The sequence below is a fragment of the Poecilia latipinna genome, unplaced genomic scaffold (genome assembly GCF_001443285.1).
Source record: "Poecilia latipinna isolate Pla-1442-1.1 unplaced genomic scaffold, P_latipinna-1.0 Scaffold1957, whole genome shotgun sequence".
In the NCBI taxonomy this organism is placed as follows: domain Eukaryota; kingdom Metazoa; phylum Chordata; class Actinopteri; order Cyprinodontiformes; family Poeciliidae; genus Poecilia; species Poecilia latipinna.
The window spans coordinates 61,008-72,601 of record NW_015114573.1 but is presented as its reverse complement, the minus strand read 5'-3'; the positions used below and the strand labels follow the sequence as shown (position 1 = coordinate 72,601).

At 38.7% G+C, this 11,594-nt stretch overlaps 1 protein-coding gene across 1 annotated transcript in view; it reads right to left on the bottom strand.

Moving 5' to 3' along the window:
- Positions 1–11,594, bottom strand: part of otog (otogelin) — a 66,072-nt gene that overhangs the window by 43,104 nt on the left and 11,374 nt on the right. Inside the window, exons 7-18 of the mRNA XM_015015829.1 lie at positions 10,777–10,898; positions 10,494–10,702; positions 9,714–9,844; positions 9,483–9,589; positions 8,568–8,677; positions 7,025–7,150; positions 6,798–6,906; positions 5,662–5,708; positions 4,613–4,758; positions 3,300–3,432; positions 1,851–2,028; positions 120–244 (exon numbers count right to left, since the gene is read on the bottom strand). Of these exons, the coding sequence (XP_014871315.1) occupies positions 120–244; positions 1,851–2,028; positions 3,300–3,432; positions 4,613–4,758; positions 5,662–5,708; positions 6,798–6,906; positions 7,025–7,150; positions 8,568–8,677; positions 9,483–9,589; positions 9,714–9,844; positions 10,494–10,702; positions 10,777–10,898 (1,543 nt within the window). The remainder of the gene's footprint in view (positions 1–119; positions 245–1,850; positions 2,029–3,299; positions 3,433–4,612; positions 4,759–5,661; positions 5,709–6,797; positions 6,907–7,024; positions 7,151–8,567; positions 8,678–9,482; positions 9,590–9,713; positions 9,845–10,493; positions 10,703–10,776; positions 10,899–11,594) is intronic.

The window sequence follows — 11,594 nt, the reverse complement described above, 5'->3', positions numbered from 1 at the left end:
GCGTCGCATTTCCCAAATTTATATTTAACCCCTGAAAATGGGTCAAAGCTGAAACAGAATCAGATATTTAGTGTGATTAACCTCTTCAGTCGACAGAAACATGAACTAGAGAAACGAACCGGCCTGCTGGTGGGTGTCACAGGGGTCGAGCGGAGGCGAGCTCAGGCTGAGGGAGCAGGCTGACGACACCTTCCAGGCATTTCCAAACAGGTGAGGGGTGCTCTCGATCATTCCTGAGGGAGATCTGCAGGAAATCCAGATCACCACATGGAGCGTCATCAGACATTAAAACAATAATCTGGGTTCTTCACAGCAGACATACACAAGTTGGAGAAGTCATTCTTCCTTAATATTGATTTTTAAAAAAAATACTGGTTCCACTGGGAGATTATTCTGACATTTTTTCCATGCTACAAGTAAAAAAATCTACTAGTGGAAGTCGATCCAAGGAATTATTGATTTTAAAAAACCTCCTGTCTCTTTTTGAAAAGTTACTAATAAGCTATTTAAAAATTTTAAGTGCACCAAAATATTTGCACTAGAAACTAGACAAAAATACTTGGTAAGATTTTGTGTTTTTGCAGTGCAGTTCCCATTTAGCACATTAGCATTTTGGCTACCTTTGAAATGTTTGAAATGCACTTAGCTTCTCCTAAATTAATTTACTTAATTGCAGGGCTGGATGATATAAAAATGTACCACAATGTAGGTATTTCTAATCAGTCAATACTGATAATTATTGATTAGTTTTTTCTTGTTCTAGATATTTGAAATACTGCCAAACTGTTTCCTGTTTTATCCAGTTTCCATTCCATCCCATTGTTTCAATTTTTACGTAGAACGACTCACAGTGGTGAAACATTAAACTGCTGCTGTGCCAGTTCCTCAGCAAGTTGTTGCTAGGTAACCAAAGAATGAATGAGTTGCTAGGCAACCAGAGAGTGAGAGAGTTAGTTGTTGCCACCAACTTAGCTTAGCTAAAGGATTAAAGGATTTTTTATTGTCACCTTTGATTGTTTGTCGTACGAAATACGGAGTCGGGTCCCAGAATAAGAAATTTATCACACAAATAAAAAATAAATTTGTGTAATAAATAAATAAAGTAATATCATAGTAATATTAAAATATTAGTAAAGTAGTAAAGCCTTTCCTCTGCCTACATGTCCCAGAATGCCAAGCGGTTCCAATTCTATATATTGAATATTCTATCAGATGTATTGATATTGATCACGTATCTATCTCGATATATATTGTTACTGATCAAACCTACTTTGCAGTTTTATAAACTTTCAGTTGAATAAAATTTGACATCTGTTAAAGTTCTGATCCATTTCTGATGTCAGCCGTACGACAGCGATACCAGCAACCCGTCCAGTTCCCATAATTCATTGCATTTTTCTGTTTGAAATGAAATTAGCCACTGAAAGGTGGCATCTTCCTGTGAACATTACGCACAAACAGCTATGCAATGAAAAGGGACGGATGTAGCCTCAGTTTTCCTATAGCTGCCACTTCAGCCACCGGCGGTGATGTATATCCACTTACAGCTGTCAGACAACATCCGGCACATTATGGTCGGCACAGTGGAGCCCCTTTTCCACTAACAGTAAATTCCTTGTTGGAGCGGCGTGTCCAGTCGGGCGCTCATCTGGCCGGCCTAAAAGAGCTGATCAGAGAGCGCGTCTTTTGATGCCGACTCGTGTGCATTACAGAGGGGAAGAGCACTTCACCTCCCTCCTGTCACCTGAAACAGGAGTGCGCGCTCCATCGCTCTTAATCGTCGAAAGGGGAGGAGGGAAGGGTCAGCGGAGGGTGAAGGAGGGGTCAAAGGTCAGCCGTTGCACACTTACAGGAAGTCGTCTTGAGTGTTGCCATTGAAGGTGCCGCACAGCCCCACCGTGTCGTCTTTCCACGTCTCGTCGGCCTGCAGGTAGAGACGAAACTCCGTCCAGCTGTACTGCAGATGCAGGCCGAACGCCGTCCTCACCTGGAGGAACATGGACGACAGCTCCTGGATGTGGAAGATGTCTGTGGGAGAAGGAGAACGAGGACATCAAGGCTGGCTCCACACCTGGCAGACTCAGGCAGGGACCAAACCGGCAACATTTATTACATTTTCAGCTGCTGTGGTTCTCTTTCACATCGTCAAACAATTCAATCTAATTAAAAACCTGTTCCCCTCCTCGCCTGTAGGGGCACTGGACACAAAAACCACTGAAGGAAAAGACCCAAAAACCTCTGAATGAGACACTGAACACAACTTCCTTCATGATGAAACGTAAACCAAAAAATGCAGGATTTCTCTTTTGATTTTGGTTACAGACCGCAAACCATTTCTCCCGCTAGCTCTAGATTAGCTTGTTTTTGTTGTATTTATCCAGAATGCCCTGCAATGTAGTCCACTTCCTGCTTTTGGAGCAGTCATGCCACTGCTGCCAACTTATGGGCAACTAAAATCAGAAGGTACACTGCAAAAACAAAATCCTACCAAGTATTTGTGGTCTAGTCTCAAGTGCAAAAGTCTTAGTACACTTGAAATAAGACAAAACTAACGTACAAGTACATTTTCAGAAAGATATAGCAACTTGTTTTAAGTAAATAAGACATTTTTCTCTTGCTATAAGTAATCTGCCTGCAGATGAAAAAGGCAGTACTTTTTCATCAAAATTAGGGAATTATTGACTTAAAATATCTTGCTGAAAAGTTACATTTAAGTTAGTTCTGTTTTACTAAAATAGTTGCACCAGAAACTAGACCAAACATAGGATTTAGTGTTATTGCAGTGTAACTCTCTGTGCTTCACTGAATGGAAAAATCTTTCCAACCTGTGTAAAATGATAATCTGAGTTTCATTTAACTGCATTGAACTCGATTTATTTTGTAATTTCAATACATCATTTATTCTTGCATTTATTTGATGAAATTAAGGAAATTTATTTTTATTAATCTAGTGGAGTTATGATTGTTGGTTACACAAACAGAGGATGTTATCATCCAGCTCCTGGGACAGAACATAAAGTATAAATGTTGATGTTATTCATTTATGTATCAAGTATCACACAGTTTCACATTAAACAGACAAAAGAGCATTGATTTGACCGCCAAGACGCCGGCGTGTAATGAGAGCAACACTCAGAGGGGACGGCATTTTCTGCACACAATGCAGGAACTGAACAGCTCTGCATTGGGAAAATATTTCCTCAATAGCACAGCTGTCATTCAATCTGCCTCCAGCATGAGTGCTGAAAGAGTCCTGGACGAGACAATGGCGGACGGCGATGAAAGACGAGGGACAGTACCGTCAGAATAGGGCAGCGAGACGCGGTACTGGCCGGCCATGAAGACCTCGCCGACGTGACTCAGTGTGATCTCAGTCCTTGGATCCTCGTCAATGACCAGGTTAACTGATTGGATGCAGGCCCCGTCTAGATTCTGCAATCGAGACAAGATGGACGTTTTCCCAAACAGAAGAAGATTCAGGAGACACAAAGAGAGCAAAAGTACAAAAGTAGTCAGGATGAAAAACTGTCCCACAAAATGAGGCAATGTGGATACGGACCTTTAAAAGGAAACTGACACATTTAGCAACAATAAATACACTTTTCTTCTGGAATAAAACAGAAATCCAGGTTGCGGCTGTTGGAATCGGGTCTGTGCAAACTGCGACGCTTGCAATGTGCACTAAGATGTGCAACTATCTTAGTGCACATTTAGTGAAATAAGACAATATTATCTTACAAGGCACTTTTCAGCAAGATATAAGAGCTTGTTTTAATATTTCCTTAATATTGATAAGAAAGTATTAGTTCTACCTGCAGATTATTTCACTTACTTACAACAACAAATAATCTGCCAGAACTTTTTCATCAATATTCAAGATTTATTCGCTCTTTAAATAAGCTCTTATTTCTTGCTTTAAAGTTACTGTAAGTTAGTTTTGTCTTACTTCAAATGCACTAAGGTAGCACTGATCAGACTAAAATCTCATTATTTAAGAATGATTATGTGAAAAAATGTAATAAAAATGTTCTGTAAAGTGAATAAACCTTTCCTAACATGTTTAAGGAAGCATAACAGGTCACCTTTAGTGTAAAATCTGCCAATTTAAATGATAAAAGCTGCTTCACTTTCGCTTCTGAAGTGCTCTGATGTTTTCAGATGAATCGTTCCTTTCATAAGTGGCTCCACAGCCCAGAGGTTTTAGCGCCCACCTCTACCTTCCCCACTTTACCTCCCCTTCCCATCATTCACCTCCTGCTTCTCCTGCATAACCTCCTCTCTGTCCAGAGCCGCCGCCCCTCCCGCTCCCACGGCTCTGTCAGTCGGGCCAGATAAGCTAATCCTGCTGGCTGTTAGAGGTCTCTGCTCTGATGAGTGGGACATCTTATATCTCACCTCTCCCTCGCTCTGCTGGGAAACCCAGCGGAGAGGAGAAGAAGCCCTCAGTCTTTTGTCACTTTTCTTGCTCATTATCTGCTCCTGCAGTCAAAACCCTTGACTCAGCAGGGATTATTGAGCACTTAAATTCTGATATGATCTACATGATGGACAAATTGCAACCCGAGCCAACAGGAGCCACAGTAAAAGAAATATCAGGTTAGGAGTGACTCACGGCTCCGCAGGGGGCGTTCTGGATGGTGACGGCGAATTTCCCTGAGTTGCGACTTTTGGCGAGGACATACTGACATGTCGCAGGGAAGGTGAAGATCCTCCCGTCAAACGACTGGAAGTACATATCGCCTGTAACCGAGCATTCCCCTGGAAAAAAGCATTTTTCAACTTTACTTCTGCACACGAATATGCAAAAACACAACTTCTTACTAATTATTGTTGTCTAGTTTCTAGTGCAAAAAGACAGTAAGGCTTCCCTGGTAGATGACGAATAAAAAGTTTATAGAAGTCATCTATAAGCACATCATAAATAATTAATAACTGTTTATTATCCATTAAGTAAGAGTGAGAAGGAGGCTGTATGCTAAATGCTTCTTATGCTTACAAGGTAGAAACGTTTAGTGTAAATAAAACATATAGGTGAACAGATTTGGTTCACTATTTGGCAAGAAACTGGCAGATTTTGTCTCCTTCTCAACCTTCACTTTCCATAATGAAATGCTTAGAGATTAATTAATAACATACTTATTAGCATTTATAAGAAGAGCCTTATTGTAAAGTAGGACCCAAATATCTTAGAACAATTGGAATAAGTCCAAACTAACTTTTTCAGCAATGTGAGTTTATTTTAAGAAAATAATTCCCTTAAAATGATAAAAAAGGGACAAGTTATAAGTTAAATCATCTGGCAGTGGAACCTCTACTTTTTAATCAATACTAAGGAATTATTTTTTTAAAACGCACTTCTATGTCTTGCTGAAAAGTTACTTTTAAGTTGGTTTTGTTTTATTTCCAGTGTAATAAGATATTTTCATTAGAAACTAGATCTAAAATACTTGGTAAAATGTTGTGTTTTTTGTGTATTTTTGAATATGAATTGAATTTAATCAATTAATCGTCAGAATAATCTAAAGAATATTCGACACTAAAACGATCGTTAGCTGCAACCTTACTGTAAAGCATTTACAAACTATGAAAATAAGTTATTCTTGTATGACCTTTGTTAATTAAAAAATCATTATTGCATGCAGTTGGAGGAAAAGCACAAACCTGGGCAGGTGTGGTCGGTGCAGTTCCACACTCCACCCACACATGTGCTGCAAAGAGAGCAGAGAAATCCACAGGTGGATACATGAAAGGCTGAGCTATGGCAGGATTACTGGCAGAAACTGGACACACAGGCGGTCAGATCCCAGCAGATTAAAGGGACCGAATGCAGCTGTTAGGAAAAGAGCAGATTCTGTTTGCAGGAATAAAAAAATTAAACCCATGGACAAACATTGAGTTAATTTATTAAATATAATCAAATTAAGTTTGCCAAAATTTAATTCATTTACTTTTGTTTAACTTAACAAATTTAATATATCTACTTAGATAAACTTAATTTGATAACTTATAACAAATAAACTCAATTTGTTTACTTGGATCACCTGTTTTCTGACTTTAGCTGCTCAACCTCAAAGCCAGCTAAGCTAGGTTGAACTCACTCACTCTTTGGTAACCTAGCAACAACTTGGAGAGTAACCTCTGGTTACCTAGCAACAACCTGCTGAGTGGTAGCAGAAGCAGTTTACGGTCTGGAATTAAAACTGTGGATAAAACAGGAACGTTTCAGATATTTAAAACAAAAAACTAATCAATAACTATCTATAATCTGCAAAAACACAAAATCTTACCTTGTATTTTTTGTCAAGTTTTTAGTGCAAATATCTTTGTACACTTGAAATAAGACAAACTAACTTACAACTAACTTTTTATCAAGATATAGGAGCTTATTTTAAGTCATTAATTCCTTAATATTTATACACAAAAGTGTTAGTTTTCACTTATAACAAGACATTTTTCACATGTTAAAGTGAAAACATGTGCAAAATGTTTTTTTCACGTTTTCCAAATCCAAAGGACTTGGATTTGGAATATTTTCATCAATATTAATGTTTATAGACTTAAAACAAGCTCCTTATTTTGCTGAAAAGCTACTTCTAAGTTCCTTTTCTCTTATTTCAAGTGTACTATACTTGTAAAATTTGATGTTTTTGGACCCTTATACGGTGATACGTTTTTCAGTCATATCCTCCAGCCTTAAATTTAAATTAACATTGAAAAGTTTTCAATGCAATACTTTGAAACAGTAAAAACCAAAATATTTAAACCAAAGCAGAAGGGGGAAGTTATTTGATGCTCACCAGTTGTTGCATTCTTCCTGCAGAGTTTGTCCAGAGGGATAAAACATGCCGTGGTATTCACAGGGACAGTCAGCCGGGGCCACACAACTCCCTTCCTCATAAATCAGACCTGGGGACACATACACAGAAAACTCGGGAATTAAAAAATATAATAAGTTACTGTGATAACAGTAACTTATTAAATAAATTGGAAAAACTTTTATTGAATAATGCATCCAATAGTTTACCTTCAGGACAGTAGCATCCATCTAAGCAGGCCAGCTTGCTGTCTATGCATGTCCGCTCCAGGTTGCATGTCTCTGGGCAGCAGCTGATGCATTCCCTGTACTGCAGCCCCAGAGGACACTGCTTCACTGGTCACAGAAAAAGAGTTTCAAAACATTTTGACTTGAAACAGTCACAAATGGACTGATCTTGACTGTTTTTCTCAAGAAATACCTGCAGGGCATTAAGAAATAGGGATGTCCCGATCCAATCACGTGATCGAAAATCGTGGTCTAGATTCGATCAGAATGCGGCGTACATCCGGATCAGGAATCAGTTTGATATGTATAATTATTTTAAACTCAAATAGGAATAACAACAGTTAGTATCTACCTTTATGTGGTGGTAAGGAGTCAGACCAGTCAGACTGTCTGAAAACACCACATGCGCAGCACTTTGCAGCAGTGACTGCCGTAAAGTGAAGCAAAATACGCATTAGCTTGAAGTGGGAGTACAGCTGCTAACTTAGCTACGTCTTAGCCGAATTTCGTGACCCCTCTAACGACTTTATTTTTAAAAAGTGACTAGCTACAAGTCTAGCAACTTTACATCTGTGCAGAAAGAAAGAAAGAAAGAAAGAAAGAAAGAAAGAAAGAAAGAAAGAAAGAAAGAAAGAAAGAAAGAAAGAAAGAAAGAAAGAAAGAAAGAAAGAAAAAGACCTAATTGGGACATAAGGAAGTTCTAAGAGGTTTCTAATCCACTACTAGATAGGGGTGGTTATTGATTTTGATTTATGTTGTCACAATAAATTTCAATTACTGACATTAATCCCTCTCCCTCCCCCTACTATGTCCATATCCTTAGGATTTTTAATTTTATAATTTTCCCCAAAGTTTTTTATTTATTTTTTTATTGAGAATATCAATAAATGTGAAAACAGGATTAAATGCAGTTACTGTGTGCAGTTTAGTGATATCAGTCACATTGCTGTACATATGACTGGTGTCCTAAAGAAGCATACTACATATTTTTTTAAGAGTAATATTTGTTGAGATTTGATTGTTGTGTCATGTCAGCCATTACCAAAGTTACCGACAAAAAAGAAATAGTAAATCGCTCTTAATGTCGTTCTCAGTTCAATAATAATGAACTGACATTTATGGTGGTATCTGAAAGTAACACCAGCTGATAAACACTTAATTTACAATTAACAAGAAAACAAGTTTGATATCTTATATTTCCCCAACAGCCATTAACAGGAAGAAATTAACAATTATTCGTGCAACAAGAACAACTGTTTTTCTACATGTAATATTATCTAGTTTTATTATTCAATGTTATTTTAAATATATATATGTGTTTTTGTCATGCTAGTTTGATGCTCTTGGGGGCCCTCTGGTGGTGTGGGGGGCTCTAGGCAGCCATTTAACTCACACTGCATATTACCCGCCCCAAATGGTTGGTAATTTTGACAGAAAATCAAATCTTGCCAGCTACAAAGCTGCATATCAGAGCATGATTAGTAGAGTTTTGTTGTTTCTTGACTAAATGCGAGTGAAAGCGTACCACACTGAGGAATGCGCTGCCTCCAGTTGTGCAGTGGGTGGTCAGCATGGGCGCAGGCTCGAGCGTATTCGCTGAACACCTGGCATACCACATCGCCGCTGGGACCCGACCTTCAACGGAGTGAAAAGACAGAAAAGGACTGTTCGAGCGGAGCCAGGAGAGGTGTGGTTACACAACCCTGGTTCACTGGGCTGGTCCGACTCAAAATAACAACCCAAAGCCTGCGCTGCCGTAAGCAAAAAGACAAATCACTGAGGCTGTGGAGCAGATTACTGGGGCTGAATCAATTTCAAAAACACACAAATGGGTGCAAATATAACACAAACAGGCATTCCCTAGGTCAGATCATTGTAAAAAATGACAAAAAGTTCAAAAATTTCATTGTAAAATTGAAAAAAATGCAACTTTAAGTTTAATTCACATATTTTTTAAAGGAGTGAAACTATTCCAGATTCTCCATATCTCCTTATCCATTATAAACACCAAACTGCAACAATATAAAACCCTAGCATGTATTTTTGGTAACTTATACTTTTCAGCAAGATACAGAGGCTTGATTTAAGTTAATAATTCTTGAATATAGATTAAAGGTCTTGATGCTTTTAATGAATTTATCAAACTAAATAGTTTTTAATTAAAATGACCTAAATCTTATTTTTATTTTTCATAATTGAAAGAAAAATGCTCTATTATTTAATTTTAATTAGTATTTGGAAATAATCAAACTGGTAAAATAAAAGATTTTAAAAAAATCACAGTATTTTGTTTCTCCTTATTTTCCTTGATGATTTTTGGCCCTTGTGACAAAAAGTTTGGACACCTGTGGTATAGTCAAAGCCTTGTGTTTCCAGGAGGATAAAATAAAAATAATTGCAATCTCTTTCAGCAGTAGAGTTTGCAATCGGTTGTTCTTACATGCAGAGGTCGTTGGAGCAGCTGGCCATGTAGGACAGCGGGCTCACAAAGTCATGGCAGCTCTGGAAAGGCGGGTCCAGCAGCGCCGCACACACTTCCTCCACTTTCTGCAGCCAAAACAAACCAAAAAGAAAAGCTTCTCCAGACAAAACTGTAAAATACATCAGGCTTTACTTTGTTACTAGTTATTATTAGTATTAGTTATTATTCATCCTTCTTTTCCTGTCTCACCAGGAGGATTTGAGTTTCAACACCAGCGCAGGGCGACGGGAACGCAGAGGGAACATGGGGACATCGGTCCTGGTGCGGCTCCATCTCCATCCAGCTGTTCCCAAACATCTCTACGTCTGGAGTCAGCACACCTGAGCGGCAGGAAAACACTCAGCCTGAGTGTGAGCTAGCTCACATTTTACATGTTTTTATACTTCAAAAAGCAATGCTGCTTCTAAAAGCAGCCCAAGCACTTAAAAACATATATAACTTTAACTGTTTTTAGAAACAGTTGGAAGAACAAAAACATGCAAAAAGGGAATTCTGCACAATAGGTCCCCTATAATGATTTTTAGTGTATGGAAAATTTGCCATTTCAAAATCTTTCAACGAATCACATTCAACGGGCACTGCACCGTTACCTAGCAACCTGAACTGAGCTCCAGTTCATTTGGTCAGCTGGTTTTACCGCTGTACAATGGCTGCTGGAAAAGATAAAGTGTTTTGTTGTTGACTTACTATCCAGAAACCAAAACCACTTGCCACATTCTTGTTGGTTGCACAGGAGGCTGCACTTCTGCTTTTCAAAGATGTACAGTTGTAGAATTGAGAAACTGTTTGCAACCATTTTCCCATGCAAGTGTAAACGTTGAGTTGGGGGGCGTGGCCAGCAGCAGCTTATTCATATTTCAGGTGACAAGACGCCATAAATTAGACTAAAATTTCATTATCTAGGAATGATTGGATCTATCCTAACCTTTTCAAGGAAACAAAATTGGTCAGCTTTAGGTTATTATTTACCGTAGCTCGTCTTCAGGTCGTCCTGAATGTCTGCATTGAAGTTTCCGCACAGGCCGCAGGTCCGGCCCACAAACTCCGGGCTGAGTTTAATGTAGACCGATCCGCTCCGCCCCTCCCAGGCCAGCGTGAAGCCCTGCTGCTGCGTCACCAGCACATACTGGGAAATCTGCTCCAGATGCAGCTCATGGATGTGATGAGGAAGCTGCAGACTAAACAGATAGATTTTCATATATGAAGATGTAAAGTGAAGCACACAAACAGCAAGCACTGGTAGGCCTCTAACCTTTGACCTTTGAAGGTAACGCTGGCGGCGTGGAGTTGTATCTCGCCGTCCCACGGCAGGAAGAGGCTAACGGACCGCTGACAGGCGTAGGGAGCCGAGCCGCAGTTTGGGTCATTGTGGACCTGCAAATGTCCAGATCCATGAACGTAAACGTCTCATCAAATAAAGGCCAACAGGTTGGCTTTAGAAACTACTGCAAAGCTGCTGCAAGCATTATTTAAAAAACTAAACACAATCCCAGTACTCCATTAAACAATAGCAGTAAGCAGTGTTGAAATGTTCGGTTTAAAACCAAATTTAATTTTCTGTTTTTTACATGGCTATCTTCAACTAAGCACAGAATCCCCTGACAACACTAAATAGCTAACTAAATATTTAGTTACCAAGCTAAACATTTAGTTTACAAGCTAAATATTTAATTTCAAACTAAAGATTTAGCTCAAAACTAAATATTTAGTTAGCAAGCTAAATATTTAGTTTACAGCAAAATATAACTTGTAGAGACTAAAACTAATTTGAAGGATTTTGAAAAATGCACCGTTTTAAAATGAAACCTGATTTTTAATCAGTTTATAATTTTATGTCCTTCACTGAAAAGCATTGGTTTGTTTACCTGGAAGAAAATAGAATCTAAAGTTTTGCCATCATGTTCTTGGTTGTGATTGTGATTGAAAAAAAAGATCAATCAGTAATCAAAATGCGTGTTTTGGTTTTCCCAGGCAGAGATAAAGTATCTCCTGCCTTTTCCTGGAAACAAAGCCCTCGTCTGTTCCAGGTACTTTCAAGGCATTCTGGGAAATTGCAGTATTTAAAGGTAA